The sequence below is a fragment of the Macrotis lagotis genome, chromosome 4 (assembly GCF_037893015.1).
Source record: "Macrotis lagotis isolate mMagLag1 chromosome 4, bilby.v1.9.chrom.fasta, whole genome shotgun sequence".
Taxonomy (NCBI): Eukaryota; Metazoa; Chordata; class Mammalia; order Peramelemorphia; family Peramelidae; genus Macrotis; species Macrotis lagotis.
Window position 1 is genome coordinate 79,404,141 of NC_133661.1, and position 19,663 is coordinate 79,423,803.

A 19,663-nucleotide genomic window follows, 5' to 3' on the forward strand; every position below is an offset into this window, starting at 1 on the left:
TCACCTATTCCCCCCTTCCCTCCTCTCATTCCCCCTTATCTCATCCCTTCTCATTTTTCTCTAGGGTAAGATAGATGCCTATATCCTATTGGGTCCTATTTCCTCTCTGAGCCATTTCCAATGAGAATGAAGGCTCATCGTTCCCTCTCACTTCCCCCCTTCCAATCCATTGCAAAAATATTTTCTTGACTCTTTTACATGAAATATCTTAACCCATTATACCTCTTTTCCTTTCTCCCAGTTTCTTTTTCATTCATTAACTCCATCTTTATAATATACTTCAAATAGATCTCTCCTGTGCATTGTCTATATATGCTCCTTCTAATTGCTCTAATAAATAAGAAGGTTCATAGGAGTATTATCATCATCTTCCCATGCAGGAATACAAGCAGTTCAATATCATTAATTCCCTTATAATTTTCCCTTCCCATCCACCCTCTCTAGGTTTTACCCGAGTTCTGTACTTGGGGATCAAACTTTCTGTTCAATTTTGTCATTTGAACAGAAGTTTGAAAGTCCCCTATTTCATTGAATGTCTTTTCCCCTGAAAGAGGATGTTTACTTTTGCTGGGTAGTTTACTCTTGATTGTAATCCAAGCTCTTTTGCCTTCCAGAAGTATCATATTCAAGTCCTATGAGCCCTTAATGTAGATGCTGCTAAATCCTGGGTAATCCTGACTGTGACTTCACGATATTTGAATAGTTTCTTTCTGGCTGCTTGTACTAAATTTTGACTTGGGAGTTCTGGAATTTGGGATCTCTTTTAGGAGTTGATTGATGGATTCCTTCAATTTCTATTTTACCCTCTGCTTCTAGGATATCAGGGCAATTTTGCTGGAGAATTTCTTGAAAAATGAAGACTGCCCTCTTTTTCTGGTCATGACTTTCAGGTAGCACAATAATTTTTGTTATTTTTTTGAATTTTATAATTTTCCCCCCAATATCGCTTCCCCCTACCCCCCCCACAGAAGGCAGTCTGATAGTCTTTATATTGTTTCCATGCTATACATTGATCAAAATTGAATATGTTGAGAGAGAAATCATATCATTAAGGAAAAAAATAAATTATAAGAGATAGCAAAATTATGATACCTTTTTTTAAAAATTAAAGGTAATAGTCTTTGTTCAAACTCCACAGTTCTTTCCTTAAAGATGGTATTCTCCATCACAGATACCCCAAAATTGTCCCTGATTGTTGCACTGATGAAATGAGCAAGTCTATTAAAATTGATCATCAACCTCCATGTTGCTGTTAGGGTGTTCAGTGTTCTTTGGCTCTGCTCATCTTGATAAGCATCAGTTCATAAAAATCCTTTCAGCTTCTCTGAATTCCCATCCTTCCTGGTTTCTAATAGAACAATAGTATTCCAAAACATACATATACCACAATATGTTCAGCCATTCCCCAAATGATGGACATTCACTTAGTTTACATTTTTTTTTTGCCACCACAAACAGGGCTGCTATAAATATTTTTGTACAAGTGATGTTTTTACTCTTTTTCGTGATCTCTTCAGGGTAGGGACCCAGTAAGCCTAGTAATTTTTAAATGATCTCTCCTGGATCTGTTTTCCAGGTTAGGTGTTTTTCCCAATGAGATATTTCCCATTTTTCTTTAAGTTTTTATTCTTTTGATTTTTATTATTTCTTGATTTCTCACAAAGTCATCAACTTCCCTTAACTCCATTCTACAGAGTTTTTTTATGTCCTGGGCAATTCTGCTTTTTAAGGCATTCTCCTCACTGCCCTTTTGGACTGCTTTTTCCATTTGACCCAAAGATGTTATTTTCCTCATTAATTTTTGGTACCTCTTTCACCAAGCTATACTTGGTTTTCATGATTTTCTGGCATTGCTCTTATTTCTTTCTCCAATTTTTCCTCTACCTCCCTTACTTGATTTTCAAAATCTTTTTTGACTCTTCCATAGCCTGTTCAGATCAATTCCTATTTTTCTTGGAGGATTTGAATACAGAAGCTTTGATTTTTTTTATCTTCTGAGTGTTTTGGTCCTCCATGGGACCAAATTAGTTATCTATGGTCAGATTCTTTTTCTTCTGTTGTTTACTCATTTTCACAGCCTATGGCCTGGTTTTAAAACACTTCCGCAAGCTCCCATCTCCCCAGGGACCTTAATTCCTTCAAGGCCTTATGAAAGACTCTGACTCCTCTCCTAGTCTGTGCTCTGGGTCTATGGATGAACACATGCAATCTCTTGGAGCTGTAAGGACAGTCCCTGCTCTGCCATGACAGTAGGGGACCCCAGACTGTGACCAGGGTCTGAGTATGGATAAAGCATGAGTCCAGTTCCCAGGGATAGCGAGGAGATTTCAACAGTCTCCCCTGTCCCTTACCATTCATCTGTCCATGGGCTGAGCACTCTGGAGGCAGTTGCCAGGAAGTTCCCTGCTGGGTGGCTCTGCAGGCCTGCTTCCTGTTCTGAGCCAGTTCTGCACTGAGGCCTGAACTGCACTGGGCTCTATGCTCACTCTGCTGCAGCAGAGTTTTCCCACTTACAAATTGTTGGGTGATCCTGGGGCTGAGAGGTCTAGAAACCACTCCCACTACCATGAACCCAAGCACCCCATGGACTGTTCCAACTGAATAAGTTTTGAATGCCATTAGGCTCCTTTCATGTGGCAAAGCACCTGGTGCTGATTCTATTCTAGCTGAGATCTGTAAGATCTGGAGGGGGGGCATGGCTCATACAAAAATTGACTGAAATTTTCCAGATTATATGGCATGAGGAGAGTATCCCTTCAAGAGTTCAAGGATACCTCCATTTCACATCTCTAATAAGGGTAAAGGAATAGACTTTCCTGTGACGATTACAGGGATGGTTTCTCTCTTAGTCATTGTTGTTAAACATTCTTGCCAGAATTCTCCTCAATAAGTTGATCCTTCACCTTGAAGATGGTCATCTTCCTGGAAGGGAGTGTGGCTTCAGAAAGGGTTGAGGAACAGATGAGGTATTTGCTGCCCAAAAGTTCCAGGAAAAATGCCATGAGTGGTTCTGACCAAGGCCTCTAATCCCATCAGTTGTGAGGGTTGATGGAAAATGTCAGAATTTGGTTACCCGAAGAAGTCCATCACTATCATATATTAATGTTATAATGGCATATTTACCTGGGTTCTGGATAGTGGACAACACTTTCCAGGTCATGGGGCGGTTAGGTGGTGCAGTGGATAAAGCACCAGCTCTGAAGTGAGGAGTATCTGGGTTCAAATCTGGTCTCAGACCTAGCTGTGTGGCCTTGGGCAAGCCACTTAACCACATTTGCCTTGCAAAAAAAAAAACAATTTCCAGGTCATCATTGGAGTAAATAAGGCTATGTTCCTTGCTCCTATGCTTTTTAGCATGCTGTTTTCAGTCATGTTGTCAAACACCTTAATTGAGAATGAACACAGCATCAAGGTCAACTACTGTACTGATGGTAAATTCTTCAACTTGAAAAGGGAGTGTTGGTGCATGATCTTCAGTTTGCAGATGATTGTGTACTCAATACAGTCTCTGAAGCCAAGATACAACAGAGTTTGGATCAATTCTCTGGTGCTTATGCTAATTTTGGTCTAACAATGCCCAGAAAACCCAGGTACTCCACCAGTCAGCATCACACCATCCTATTTGGAACTATCTATTACAGCAAATGGCAAAGTTCTGAGTACTGTGATCAAGTTCACTTACCTTGGCAGTGTTCTTTATAGGGAGGTACACATTAGTAATGAGGTTGATACTTGCGCTGCCAGAGCTAGCTTAGTAGAAAGTGTGGGAGAGAAGAGGTATTAGACTGATTACCAAGCTGAAGGTCTACAGAATCATTCTGCTGACCTCATTGCTATATGCCTGTGAAACCTGGACAGTCTACCAGCTCCATGACAGGAAACTCAAACACTTCCATTTAAATTGTAAGATTCTGAAGATCACCTGGCAGAAGAAAATACCAAACACTGAGGTGCTTTCTCAAACTAAATTGCCAAGTATTCAAACTGTACTACAGAGAATGCAACTATGATAGGCTGGCCATGTTGTTTGAATGTTAAATATATGGTTGTCAAAAAAAATTATTTTATGGAGAACTCACACAGGGCAAGCACTTATAAAAAGTTCAGAAGCAGCAATATTAGAATACCAGGAAGGCCTCTCCTAAGATCTCTGGAACTGATTATGTCTGATTATATATATCAGGGAGGGTGCTGGGCTCTATGTGCAAGGCAGAATTGAAGTAGCTAAAAGGAAAGGTTTAGGTCCCTACCTGAGGTATTCACATGGACTCTTTGTGCCCAACCTGTGGCAGAGCATTCTGAGCTTGTATTAGTCTGATTGGTCATGGTCGGGCACATTGTAACTTGTCTCTAACAATGATGCCATTTTTGGTCTTTCTTCAATAATGAAGGACAAAAACCAACCAATGTACTGAGTATAAGGTAAAAGCAATATTATAAGAAGCTCAGGGGAGGCTAGATAGCACATTGGATAGAGCACTGGCCCTGGAGTAAGGAGTACCTGAGTTCAAATCCGGCCTCAGACACTTAATAATTACCCAGTTGTGTGACGTTGGGCAAGCAACTTAACCCCATTGCCTTGCAAAAATCCCTAAAAAAATATTATAAGCAGTTCAGCTGTGAATGACAGCAATCCTTTGCAATAAATCATCAAAGACAAGTCTGAAGGATTTATGGTGAAAAATGGTATCCATCCCTAGATTAAAAACTGTTGATGTCTGAATAAAGATTGAAGCATACTTTTTCTACTTTATTTTTCTTGAAGATTTTTTTCCCCTTCACAACATGATTGTTATGGAAAAGTTTCACATAAATATAGACTGTATCAAATTCTTTGCCTTCTCCATGGGGTAGAAAAAGGGGAAAAGGAGAGAATTTAAAACTCAAAGTTTGTTTTTACATATACCTGAGCAAAAATAACAAACCAAACTAAAAAAATTAAAAAATTTAGAATTGGTTAAGTTGAAGCTAATGACATGAGATGTCAAAAAAGAAAATAAAAAAAGTTAAAAGGACTGAAAAAATCATAGAAAATGTGAAATCTTTCATAGGAAAAATAACTGACCTTTTGGAAAGCACATTAAGGAAATAAATTTAAGAATTATTGAACTATCATGAAGTCTAATTTAAAAAAAAGAGCCTACACATCACATTTCAAGAAATTATAAAGGAAAATTGTCCAATATCTTACATAGTAGAAATTTAAAGAATTTTTATCTCCTGAAAGAGACCCAAAATGAAAACTTTCAGGAATATGATAACCAAATTCCAGTGCTCCCAACCAGGCAAGGAGAAAATTCTGTAAAACCAACTAGAAAGACAAAAATTCAAAAATTTTGTGAAGTCACAGTCAAAGTGATACAAAATGTAGTAGCTACTACTTAAAAAGGAGAAAAGCTTGGGCCAAAGAGTTAGGATTACAACCAAGAATAACCTACCCAGCAAAAGTGAGTATAAACCTACAGAGAAAAGAATGGATGTTTCATGAAAGAGGACTTTCAAAAGTATTCCTGATGAAAAAACCAGGGCATAAATAGAAAATTTGATATTCAAACATAAGACTCAAGACAATCATAAAAAAGTAAGAAAGCACATGGGACTTAAACTGTTTAATACTCCTATATGAGAATATATTTATATACCCAAGAACTTTATCATCATTAGGCCAGTTAAGAGTCTACTTAGATGGAGAACATGAGTTGACTCTATTGTGTTGGGATGATATCAAAAGAACAATGGAAGGATGAGAAAAAGGGATGCAGTGGGAGAAGGGGGAAGAGAAAGAAAGAATGGGGAAAATAATCTCACATAAAAGATATGCACAAAGAGGAGGTTTTTTACAATATAGGAGGAAATGAGAGAAGGTAGCATGTAGCACTTGAAGTTCATTCTTGTCTAAAGTGGTTCCAGATGAGAAAAATGTATATTCACACACAATTGGATAAATAACTTCATCTTACTCAACAGGAAAGTAGGAGGCTAAGGGGCTAAGAGAAAAAAGAAGTAGACACTTCCAAGGATAATGGATTGAAGAAGACAGTTCTTAGAAGGAAAACAGACTTTTAAGAAGAAGATAGGATAAAAAAATAATAGAAAAGAATAGGATGGAGGTAAAATACACAGCATTCATAATTGTAAATGTGAATTAGATGTATCCATAAAATAGAAAAGAATAGCAACATGGATTAGAAACCTGAAGCCAACAATATATTGTTTACAATGAAACACATCTGAAACAGGAGGATACACAGAGTTAAAAGAAGGGGCCAGAACAAAATCTATCATGCTATAGCTGAAATTAAAAGGGTAGGGACAACCATCATGATATTAGATAAAAGCAAAAATAGATCTAATTAAAAGGGATAATCAGGAAAACCACATTTTTGCTTAAAAGTATCACATATAATGAATAGCAATTCCTTTTTTTTAATTTAATTTAATTTTTTTTTTTTAGTTTTTGCAAGGCAATGGGGGTTAAGTGGCTTGCCCAAGGCCACACAGCTAGGTAATTATTAAATGAATGAGGCCAGATTTGAACTCAGGTACTCCTGAACTCCAGGGCCAGTGCTCTATCCACTGCACCACCTAGCCACCTCATAATTAATTGCAATTCTAAACAAAAAGAATAGCAATACTAAACATACCTGAAGGAAAAGTTAAATGAATTACAAGAGGAAATAGAAAATAAAACTATATTAGTAGAGGATTTCAATTTACTACTCTCAGACCTACAGAAGCTTAATGTTAAAATAAACAAAGGAATTAAGGAGATGAACAGACTTCAGAAAAATCGATAGAATAGACCTCTGGGGAATATTGAATGGTAATAGAAAGTTGGGGCAGATAGGTGGCACAGTGGATAGAATATCAGTCCTGGAGTCAGGAGGACCTGAGTTCAAATCCAACCTCAGACAATAATTACTGAGCTGTATGACCTTGGCCAAGTCACTTAACCCCATTGCCATGCAAAAAAACAAGAAAAAAAGGAGTATACCTATTACCCAGCTTCTTGATGCCTTCACAAAAATTGAGCATTAGGATATCTAAACAGCACAAATGCAAAAGAGCAGATAAATTGAATGCACCCTTTCCAGACTACAATACAACACAAATTCAAAAAAAGTTTTTTTTTATATCTTATAGCTATTTTAAACCTATTAACTGGAAATTAAATAATTTAATCCTAAAAACTGAATGGTCTAGGGGTGGCTAGGTGGTGCAATGGATAGAGCACTGGCCCTAGAGTCAGGAATACCCAAATTCAAATCTGGCCTCAGACACTTAATTATTACCTAGCTATCTGGCCTTGGGCAAGCCACTTAACCCCATTGCCTTGCAAAAACTAAAAAAAAAAAAGAATGGTCAAAGGACAAATCATAAAACTAATAATTACGTTAAAGACAATAACATCAATGAAACAACACACTAAAATTTGTGGGATACAGTTAAAGAAAAAAATTGGATAAAAAATTTTTTACATCAATGAAAGAAAAAAAAGAACAAATTGGGCATTCAACTAAAAAAATACAACAGAAAATTAACAAACAAAAAATCCCTAATTAAATACTAAAATAGAAATCCTAAAAATCAAAAGGAGAGAATAATAAGATTAAAAGTTAAAAAATTTAACTAATAAATAAAACTAGGAGCTGCTTTTTATTATTAAAGAAGCCACTGTCTGATTTGAATTAAAAAGAAAAATTTAAATTATGAAAAATGAAAAAGATAAATGCATAACCAATGAAGGTGAAATTAAAGCAATTGTTAAGATATTTCATTCAGCTCTATGCCAATAAAAGTGATGATCTAAATGAAATGAGTAACGTAGCTGTGTGGCCTTGGGCAAGCTACTTAACCCCATTTGCTTTGCAAAAATCTACAAACAAAAAACAAAAAATAAACCATAAATGAAATGAGTATTTACAAAAAAACCCCAAATTGTTCAGATGAATAGAAGCGGAAATGGAATATCTAATACCATCTTTACTATAAATGAATTTCCTTAGGAAAAACCCCTAGGACCAGATGGACTTAAAAGCAAATTCTACCAAACATTTAAAGAATAATAAGTTCCAATACTATATAAATTGTTTGAAAAAAATAGAGTATTATCAAATTTCTTCTATAATACTGATCTTAAACCAGAGAGAGCAAAAACATCAATAGAAAATGAGTGAATGTTGATACAAAAATTAAATGAAGCATTAGAAAGCATCTTAGTTTAAAGCAATATGTAACAGAGATTATATACTATGTTTAGAATGGATTTCTAGTAGGAAAGGAGGACTGGTTCTTATTATGAAAACTATAAGCATAATTGATCATATCAACAATAAAAACAACAAAAGCATGTAATTATATAAATAGTTGCTGAAAAGGCTTTTGTCAAAACAATGAAACTTGTGTTGAAATAAGCACTATAACAAAAAAGCATAATAATTATTATTATCTATAGTGAGAAAATGAAAGCCTTTCCAATAAGATCGGGGGGAAACAAGGATGACCATTTTCACCACTATTATTCAACATTTCACTAGAAATGCTAGTTACAACAATAAGAAAATTGAAAGAATAAGTATAGGCCATGAGGGGAAAAATTATAATTTTTTTGCTAAGATATAATGTGTACACACTTAGAGAACTCAAGAGAATATCAAATAAACTCGTCAAAACAATTAACAATTTTAACAAAGCTGCAGGATATAAACTAAACCCACATAATCATCAACATTTCCATGTGTTATTAAACATATATTACTAGCAGGAAGAGAGAGAATTTTCATCTAATATAATTGCAGAGAGTATGCCAAGTCATTTGCAGAACTATATGACTATATTACAAAACACTCTTCACACTAATACACATCTAAATAAATAGTGAAATAGTATTTGTTCATCGGTGGACAAGCCTATATAACAAAAATGTTTCCTTAATTTACTTTTTTCCTTAATTAATTTCCTTATTCAGTGAAATAAAAATCAACAAATTATTTTAAATATAATAATTGTATAGCTAGAAAAATATTAAAATTAATATTAAATAATATTAAATAAATAATATTACTATTATAATAACTACAATAATTATAATGATAATTAATAATTATAATTCTAGTAATCATGATAATTATGATATTACTAATAATAAGTATTAATATTAATATTAAAATTCATATAGGAGAACAAAAGATCAAGAATAAAAAGGAACAACAGATTCTCTGCTATATTATATTTCAAATTCAAATATATAAATACAAAGCAGTAATCAGCAAAACAATTTGATACTAAGAAATAGAGAGGTTGCATCTGATCAATGGAACAGATTAGTAATACAATGTACAAAAGCAAATGTGTACAGAAACTTATTGTTTAATAAACCAAAGATCCCAGCAAGAACTCATTATTTGACAAAAACTACTGGAAAAGTTGGAAAGTAGCCTGGTAGAAATTGGGCATTGATTAACAAACATATCATACCATATACCAAGATAAGTGAAAAGTGAATATATGACTTAGATATAAAGGGTATATCATAAGAGGAGTGTGGAAGAAATATCAGATAGATATATATAAGGGTAGAAAAATTCATGACCAAATAAGAGATGGAAAAGTTCAATGGAGGTAAAATGGATAATTTTGATTACATTAGATTAAAAAGTTTTCATACAAACAAAACCAATGTAGTCAAAATTAGAAGGGAAGGGGAAATTTATCAAAGAAAGCAAGTTTCTCTGATAAAGATTTCATTTCTCAAAATTTAGAAAAATAATAGGAATTCCCTATAAATGATCAAAGGATATGAACGTTTCCAGAAGAAGAAATGGCAGTTTCTAGAAGTAGTAGTCAAAGCTATCAATAATCATATAAGAAAACATTTCAATTCACTAATTAGAGGAATTAAAGGGGCAGCTAGGTGGCGCAGTGGATAGAGCACCGGACCTGGAATCAGGAGGACCTGAGTTCAAATTTGACCTCAGACACTTATTACCTAGCTGTGTGACCCTGGGCAAATCATTTAACCCCATTGCCTTATTAAAGAAAGACGGAAGTTAAAACAACTCTGAGGTATTACCTCATATCCACCAGATTGACTAAGATGACAGAAAAGGAAAATGACAGATACTGGAGGGGATATAGGAAAATGGGTATATTAACAATTCATTATTGATAGAATTGTTAACTAGTCCAGTCTTTCTGGATAACAATTTGGACCTATACCCAAAGGATTATACAGTTGTGCCCATCTGGAAACATTTTGCATAACTTTCTATATATAATGAGTATTGTATTTCTTGCTCAACTGGGTGTGAGAGTGGTGGAGAAAGGGATAGAATTTGGAAATTAAGATAAAAATAAATTTTTAAAAGTTAAAATTAAACAGACTATTCAAATATACAATGACAATTTAAAAATTCTATCACTTGGGGTAAAGTCCAAAGGGGAAATCCAGAAGACAAATTGAGCTTGCAACTACTACAAGCAGAGCCTCAGAGAAAAAAATATCTTGGCTACAAAAGAAGAACAGCTAAAATAAATGAAGCCAAGAGATAAAATATAAAATGAGAACTGAAATGAGAGCTTGTGAGAAAAATAAATGAAAGGATAATAAACTTAGAAGAGAAGGTAGAAAAACCTCACTCAATTAGTGGACTCTCTGAAAAATACAATGGAGTATGCAGAATTTACTATTTCCATAAAAAAGATAAAGGGAATATTATAACAGGATCAAGAGAATGAAGAAATAGAAGAGTAAGTGAGAAATTTACTTATCAAAAGAATTGACCTGTCATCAGGGTAATAATGTAGGACAGATTAAGTTGTATAATATTAAAAAAAAAACATGAACCAAGTAGATTAATTATTTAGTAAACTCAAAGACTCCAGTTTGGGGGATAAAACCTTTTTACTGAAAGGATTGATTTTGTATTTTTTTTAATTGATTTTACTCACAGTTAATTGATCTAGTCCTGTAACTAAGTTATTTATGATTATCCATCTTAGAATTGAGTTCAGAATTCAGTTGGCCAAGCTTAAATTTAAAAATCCAGTTCTCTTGATAATCACTGTTCTATTCTTCTGTTAACTTTGGGGAATGTGTCTTTTCACAAGGGAATCAGGCCTATCATCCTCACACTACCAAGCTATTCTTCAATGTTTGTCTGCTTTGCTGTCCAAAGTCTGAGACCTTACATTTGGCCTTGCAAGTTGGAAAGGGGGGGTTGCTACTATTCCCTCAAAATTGCAGCCAATCATGTTGTTCTCCCATGCCTCAGCTATGTAACCAATCATATTGCCCTTAATCACATGATATCACCTTTCTTCTGTACTCTCCAAAACCTATAAAACCCCCCCAAAAAAACTTTTGCTTAAGGTTTTTTGGCTGGAAACTCAGGTAGCTACCAATATGTATTATATATATACATGGCAAATGGATGCATAACTTGAAAATAAAAGGTCAAATCATATTAGACAAATTAGAAGACCAAGGAAAAAATTTTCTTTTGCATATGTGGATAGAGAGCATTCATAGACAAACAAGATTTACAGAGGATCAGAGAGGACAAAATGGAGCTCAGGCATCTGACCTAATTCATTTATCATGGGGCTGTGGGATATTACGTCAGAGTTTGGAGGGGTCTTAAAAACTTATTGCAAAATAGTTATTTTAGTCAGTGCTATAGAGTAGAAAAAATGTCACAGACAAGAGAGCTGACCTCAGGACCAAAACTCTTGGGGAGGGTCAATCCCTGCCCTTGACACCCTTGGGGGCAAATAACTCAACATCTCAACTTTCTAAGAATATAGGGAATTCCTCACAGGGAGCTCCTATATAATAATTCTATGATTACATCCTTAGGTAATCATAGGTCTGATAAAAAAATGAAGATTATGCCTGTTCCAAAACTTTTAAGAGCATTCCACTCTGTCAAGTCATCATAACTCTTTATCTCAGCTGGGGCTAATTTCTAAAGAACTGTGTCCTAACTGAAGCCTCAGGGAAGATGTCTGATCATGTGTCTTCCTTAGAACCAATACTACACAAATCATATTATCAATTATTACCTTTCAGAAAATTCTGGTCAGCATTTTCATCCTCCACAAAGGGTTCTGTCTCTTCAGACATCTGTGAAGAATATATTTAATTCTTTAAATTGATTGTTATTTTGAAACAAAAGATCATCTTGGATTTGGGTGAATTGGTTTAATAAAAATTATAAAAGGATTTTTTTTTAGATTTTTCAAGGCAATGGGGTTAAGTGGCTTGCCCAAGGCCACACGGCTAGGTAATTATTAAGTGTCTGAGGTCAGATTTGAACCTAGGTACTCCTGACTCCAAGGCTGGTGCTCTATCCACTGCACCACCTAGCCGCCCCTATAAAAGGATTTTAAAAAAATTCATCTTATTCCAAAATGGCCTTAATGCCTAGATAAAGTAAAAAACATTATCACTATTCATTTTGTTACACATCTGAAAATGTCTTTTTTAAAACCCTTTGCCATCTTCATGCTAAATACTTGTAGTTTGTTCCGCCTTTTATCACTAGAAATAAAATTAATCAAGTCTTCTTCAGTTTCCAAAATACATAACTTTACTTTTTTTGGAGTCAGTTATTCCAGGATCTCCATTATTTAGCTACACAATTAAAAATCAGGATGGGGGGTGAGGGCAGGGGTGAAGGAATCACAGACTCTTGAGTAGGCAAGAGCTGCCATGATATTTTGAGCACTCTGCAAGCCCTCATTCCAGGTCTAGTTACTCTCCTCACTGATGTGATTCTGGGTCCTGTAGTTATCAACCCAATACTGCCAGCAAAGATGTTGTGGGAGCAGTCTGTGTGGAAGCTACCCTGGGGACAACAATAATAATCCCAGCTGGCAGGCTAAGTGAGAAAAAAAAAATCACAAGAAGCAGACACAAGCAATTAAAAAAACCCAGAGTAATATGGGATCATTTACTGTCAAATGGCCAACCTCAAGAGCTCACTATTTCAGCATAAAAACTGAAATTTCAAATACCAGGTCTTAAACACTTCCCTGTGGTCTGTCCCTCCTAAGAGCAATTCTGTGACATCTCATTGGAATGCAGAAGGCTTAAGGAAATGCCAGAGGACTGCGAGCTTTGGCATATTTGGCCAAGCTAGAAAAACCCTGAGCTCAATCCTTGGGAGAAATGGTGTCTTCTGAAGATCAGCTGAGATATGTATGAAAGGTTCATCATTAGATGGTTGCCCATTTATTAATTGGCTTAATCTTTACAATTCATGAGATAAACTAACAAATCATAAAAGCCCTTTGTTCCACATAATGTCACTGATCCCCTTATCCTTCTTGGTGACTGTTAAAAGATCTATTTTTCTTTATGTTTTTGTGTTCTCACTCAGAATTTACTATGGGAAATATCTGAGTAATAAATATAGGTAACACAGTTCCATGCTCTGACACAAACACCCAAGGTGAGATAAGAAATGTATTGTCTAGGGGACAATTTTTATTTTCCCCACAGAAAATGCTGATGGTGCTTAGTACTCAATAGGAGCCTCCACATACAGTAGCCCATAACCAATCCTAGCTTTCTGATGGTTTCTACTTTTTCACCATTGTCCTAAACTGCTTCTACTTCAGACTGTCCTAAAAGAGCTATTAATGGCTGTTCCAGAAGCACATGGGAACTTCTTTCTGGCCAGAGGGTAGACTTTCCCAGCCCAAGCAGTTGTCAAGACATTTGTGGAGATATGCCCATGAGAGCAACTCAATCATATGGCAAACTGAGAAATAATGACAATGATAAGAGCCAGCATCTAAATAGTGCTTTAAGGTTTGAGAAGCATTTTACATTATCTATTTCATTTGAGCCAAGTCTACAGATAATGTCCTTGAACCCCAGTTTCTTGTACAGGAGTGAGAGCATTTGGATCTCCTGGGCATCATGATCCTAGAATCTAGTCTTCTAGACAAGAGAAGAGAGATTCTAGGGCAACACATCTAAGTGGTTGCTTCAAGAGTTGTTTATCCTTAGTTCTAAAAAAGGACCCCCATGAAATACAAATGAATTGGATGTGAGGGGGGCCTGTGCTAAGTCACCAGCCTCATTTTCCCCTCCAAAGCCATCTAGGTCCAGTAGCCAGATATGGATCAGGATGACTGGAAATGGCTCTGGATGCAGTGGGAGACCTTGACCTAAGACCTTTCCCAATTCTTTTTGATTGGAGGCAAAGCCAATTCAGTGACTAGGTTAGGTTTAAAAAAGGAAGCAAAGAGTGGCCTAATGGTAGGTGAACCCTCAGGAATTTTGGCCAAAACTGCAACAACTGCTATTTACATTCACTGTGAGCCAATGAGGGCCCAAAAAGTGACAAGAAGGACTTGCTCTGTGACCAATTGTTGGTCAATCAATGAAAGGCAGAGTGTAGAGTGATTCAAGATTTATAAACCTCAGATTTTCTGCCAGATTTCAGCTATCAAAATTTATCTTTCTTTGGACAGAGTACCCACAGGTAGGGGTAGAAAGACAGAAAAAAAGAGATATATTTAATGATTATGTAAATTGCATCAATTTTAGGCGTAGCCCGAATGAATTATTGTTCTAATTGGCAAGAAAAATATTGACATATAAAATACCATTTTTTTAACAAACCTTTTTAAGATCTTCTCTTCTCTTAGAGACTTTTTTCATAACTCCTTCTTGAGATTTCATTTTCTGCACATTTAAAATATATTCATATGAATAGATTGTGCAATAGAAGAATACTTACTGAGCTATATTGATTTCTATGTGAATATCAGTTACTTGTCATATAATTTAATTCACCCATATACTACTCTTAAAATCTTGGAAAATTATAAACTTGAGAGCATATGAGCAGATGTGATCAAATGTGAAAATGAGCCTGATGAAAATGAGTGTGTCCTAAATCAGAAGAAAGTCAAACAAGTCATTTTTTAGAACACTATGACATAGATTTAGAACTATTGACCATATTTGATAACCCAAACTTCATGTAATATTTTAACTTTATAATGCTTAAATCAGTTCAATTTGACCTTTATTTTTATTTTTTATGGATTTTTTTGGCAAGGCAATGGGGTTAAGTGGCTTGCCCAAGGCCATACAGCTAGGCAATTATTAAGTGAGGCTGGATTTGAACTCAGGTCCTCCTGACTCCAGGGCCAGTGCTCTATCTATTGTGCCACCAAGTCACCCCACTGACCTTAATTTATTAAGTAAGCATCTACCGTGTACAAAGCACTTAGACAAGATATCAAATGAGACTTTAAATTATGAATTGTTGCCTAAATTCATTTTTTAGAATCTTCAGGATGGATAAAATGAAAATTTAGGCAGATTTTATTTTTTTTAGTTTTAGTTTTAGTGACTAGATGCCAGCTAGATGCCCCAGATTTTATCTTCTTGTAAAAAAAATCCACACCCTGTGTTTTTAAGATGTCTGACACTGCAAATTGAAGCCTTTCATCAAGGATATTATTCATTTCCCAAAAGTCAAGGAAATATCAGATTAACTATATTAGTCTTAAAAGTCAATATCCTTCGGGGTAGCTAGGTGGCGTAGTGGATAAAGCACTGGCCTTGGAGTCAGGAGGACCTGAGTTCAAATTCGGTCTCAGACACTTTATAATTACCTAGCTGTGTGGCCTTGGGCAAGCCACTTAACCCCATTTGCCTTGCAAAAACCTAAAAAAAAAACAAGTCAATATTCTAACCCCCCAAAATTATTTCTGATTTTTCCAGCCCATTTGAAGCAACAAGTAAACACTAACTGATGCTATTTGTAGAACATTGCTTCCTGCTTAACACACCAATAAATTTTATCTTCTGACACTTGTGTTACATGGAAATTTTAATAACAGAATGGAATGGGGATACTAATATCAACTAACAATTTCTATTAAACAAGCTGAGACAGTTCTTAGGCTGCCAGATAGATAAAAGGACTATGGCATAACTTCATTTATATTCAATATAAATTATTTTAAAATCTATAACAATTAAAATCAATCACTTTTCTGTGCCCTTTCATATGAAATTTGTTGTTTGGAACCCAACCTGAAAGAAAACCTTATGGTCAATTCATTTTTATCCTTTTATCACCCAATTTGCATTTTAAGTGTTTCTACCAAGAATTTTTGAAAATCATCAAAGCCTTTTTTTCCTTTTTCAATTTATTTATTTATGGCAACGGGGTTAAGTGACTTGCTCAAGGTCACACAGCTAGGCAATTTAAGTGTCTGAGACCGAATTTGAACTCAGGTCCTCCTGACTTCAGGGCTGGTGCTCTATCCACTGTGCCATCTAGCTGCCCCACTACAACAAAAATCTTTTTGAATCTAATTAAATTGTATCATCACTTAGCATCTTGAATCAATGTTAGTTCATGATGAGTATAAAGGGTTTGACAGGTGAGTGATGTAGCAAAGGGGCAACTGAGAGGAAAGCAACCTCTGTTAAGATAAAAAATAAATGTTTTCTCCTTCATTTTTGAAGACGACCATGATATCAGGGAAGTGATGCCATGACAAACACATGACTTAGGTTTAAGTGAGGGGGGGGCTGTACTAAGTCACCAGGCTCATTTTCTTTTCCAGAGCCATCTGGGTTTAGTAGCCAGATATGAAACAGGATGATTGGGGATAGCTCTGGACACAAGGCAATCAGGGCAATGACCCATCCAAGGACACACAGCTAGTGAGAGTCAAGTGTCTAAGTTTGGATTTGAACCCAGAAGCAGCCCATCCTCCTGACTTGTAGACTAGTGCTCTATTCATGGTGCCACTTAGCGCCTATTAAAATGTTACAACAGGTGAGGACTGACTTCCAGCCAAGATGGCGGAGAGAAGACAGGCACAGTTCTACAGTCTCCTGATCTCTTCCCCATCTGTCACATGAAACAAACCTCTTAGAGGAAGTCAGACTCACGGAACCCAGAGAGAAAAGCCAAGAGAAAGAGCATCTACCTCAGGATTTGTCTCCTGCTGCAGCTTTGGTAGAATTCGGGCGGGTGAGTATCAGACCCGGATCAGCCAGAGTAACAGCTGAATTGGAACCGGGAGTCTGAGGGCTGGAGAGTGGGACCTGCTGGATCAGCGGTGGGGCTGGACAAAGGGGGCTTGGGTCCTCGGGGAAGCAGAGGCGCTGGTGTTGGTGCTGTCCTCCTGGAGCTCGGGGACGGGGCTGCGGGGAGAGGTCTGGTGCAGGACAGCTGTGGACACCATCCCTGGGCTCCTCCGGTCTGAGAAACTCTGAGCCCACGCCTCCATTGCACTGAGGCCTCCTCCAAAACAAACAATTGCAAACTACTTCTGCCTCAGACCCAGGTGTGTGAGCCTAAGAACCAGCCCAGCTGAGGAATCACCTCAGGCCAGGGTAAAGCCCACCATTGATTGAAGGCAAAAGAATTCAATACATCCAATTCCTGCCTTCCAGCAAAGGGAGAAGGCCTCTCAACCAAGGTCACAGACACTCCAGAGAGGGCAACCAGCACCTCCTACTAGCCAGCCAGAGAAACTGCACTCAGTAAAGCCTTCAGCGATCCCAAGCCTAGGTGAACCAGCCCCCACCCAACTCAAGGTCTTAGCATAATGAAGAAGGGTCAGCGGAAAGGTGGATGCATAGAAAAATTCCTGGAAGGGAAAGACCCCAACTCAGAGAGACCTGGAACCTCTGAGGAGAATACAATCTGGTCTCCAGCACAGAAAGACTTCCTCGAAGAAATAAGGAAGGAGCTTAAAAATTTGGGAGAGACAATACCTTGCAACAAGAAAACAAAACCTTACAAAGTACAATTGGACAAACACAAAAGGAGAATAAATCTCTCAGATCATCAATTGCACAATTACAAAATGAGAATAATTGTCTCAGATCCTCAAATGAGCAAATGCAAAAAGAAATTAATTCTCTCAAAACCTCAATTGGTCAAATGGAAAGCTCTTTCAAAAGTATAACTGACCAATTGGAAAAGGAGTTGCAAAAGGTTAATGAAGAAAACTCCTCCCCCCAAAAAAGAATGGAGTCTACAGAAACTAATGACTCCACGAGACAGCCAAGAGTCAGTTAAACAAAATCAATAGAAAATAGAAAAAATAGAAGCAAATGTAAAATACCTCATCAACAAAACCACTGACCTTGAGAATAGATCGAGGTGGGGCAACCTGAAAATTATAGGACTTCCTGAAAACATTGAAGAGAAAAAAAGCCTGGACTTAATATTACAGGATCTAGTGATGGAAAACTGCCCTGATATCATGGAATTGGAGGGCAAAGTAGTTATTGAAAGAGTACATCGATCCCCACCAGAAAAAGATCCTAAAATGAAAACACCAAGGAATGTTGTGGCCAAACTGCAGAATTATCAGATAAAAGAAAATCCTGCAAGCAGACATGAAAGAAACAATTTAAATATCAAGGAGCCACAGTAAGGATCATACAAGACCTGGCTGCATCAACATTAAGGGATCCAAGGGCCTGGAACGAGATATTTTGAAGAGCATGGGAGCTTGGAATGCAGCCAAGAATCTACTTTCCTGCAAAGCTGAGCCTTCTCTTCCAGGGAAAAAGATGGGCATTTAACAAAATGGAAGAATTCCAAAAATTTCTGATGAAAAGATCAGAGCTAAACAGAAAATTTGGACATCAAACAGGAGGTTTAAGAGACACATGAAAAGGTAAAAAAAAAGGGGGGCGGTAAAAGAAAAAAAATGCAATCCAGTAAGTTAGTTGAAACTGGCTATATCCCAGCATGGGGGTAAAAAAAAAGATCCTCATAAACCTTGAGAAATGTTACTCTAACAGAGAGGATACACCTTGCCAGAAATGATGGACATTCATGACCTATCCATGAGACTACTATCTAATGGGATGTAACTGGCTTTAACCCCATTTGGGAGAAAGACTAATAACTCTCAGGAATTTAGACTGTATTTGGTAGAATATACAGAACTAGAAGGGTCAGAAACTCAGATTTTTCTATGACTTAGATATATCTAAAAAAACCCCACTACTTCCCTAAAAAGGGGGACAGGAAAGAGATGGGAAGAGGGAGGGGATTGAATGGGGTAAATCTCATTACACTAAGAGGTATAAAAAACCTATGGTAATAGTGGGGAAGAAGGGAGCAGAGGAGAAACACCTGAATCTTCTTCTCATCAGACTTGGCTTAAAGTCAACCTACACATACTGAGTTAATTTATAAAACATCTAACCTTTCAAGTATTAAAAGGGGAAAGGGGGAGAGGGGATGGAGAAAGGGAAGGGGAGTGGGTGAAACAAGGGGAAATAATAAAAAGGAAGGGGAAAGGGGAAAGAAAGGGGAGGGTGTGATATAGGAGGGCAAACACACTGAAGGGGGTGGTTTTCAGAAAAAAAGACTGGGGAATATGGATAAAAGGGGGGGGAAAGGGGGAAAATACAAACAGAGGGAAGATAGCACAGAGGGCAATAAAGAATTAGTAATCATAACCTTAAATGTGAATGGGATGACCTCTCCCTTAAAGCGTAAGCAAATAGCAGAGTGGATTAAACACCAGAATCCAATATGCTGCTTACAAGAAACTCATTTGAAGCAGAGAGATACATATAAAGGTAAAAGGTTGGAGCAAAATATATTTTGCTTCAGCTGAAGTAAAAAAAAGCAGGGGTAGCAATCCTTAT

General features: G+C 36.6%; 1 protein-coding gene across 6 annotated transcripts in view; it reads right to left on the reverse strand.

The window, feature by feature from the left end:
* CC2D2B (coiled-coil and C2 domain containing 2B) overlaps nt 1-19,663 on the reverse strand; it is a 131,181-nt gene that overhangs the window by 102,084 nt on the left and 9,434 nt on the right. For 5 of the 6 annotated variants that reach the window (XM_074233263.1, XM_074233264.1, XM_074233260.1 and 2 more), the window contains exons 3-4: nt 14,636-14,698; nt 12,064-12,124 (exon numbers count right to left, since the gene is read on the reverse strand). In XM_074233263.1, coding sequence (XP_074089364.1) covers nt 12,064-12,124; nt 14,636-14,698 — 124 coding nt within the window. Of the gene's footprint in view, nt 1-12,063; nt 12,127-14,635; nt 14,699-19,663 lie in introns of those variants that run through there. The other variant, XM_074233265.1, reaches the window with a different exon arrangement.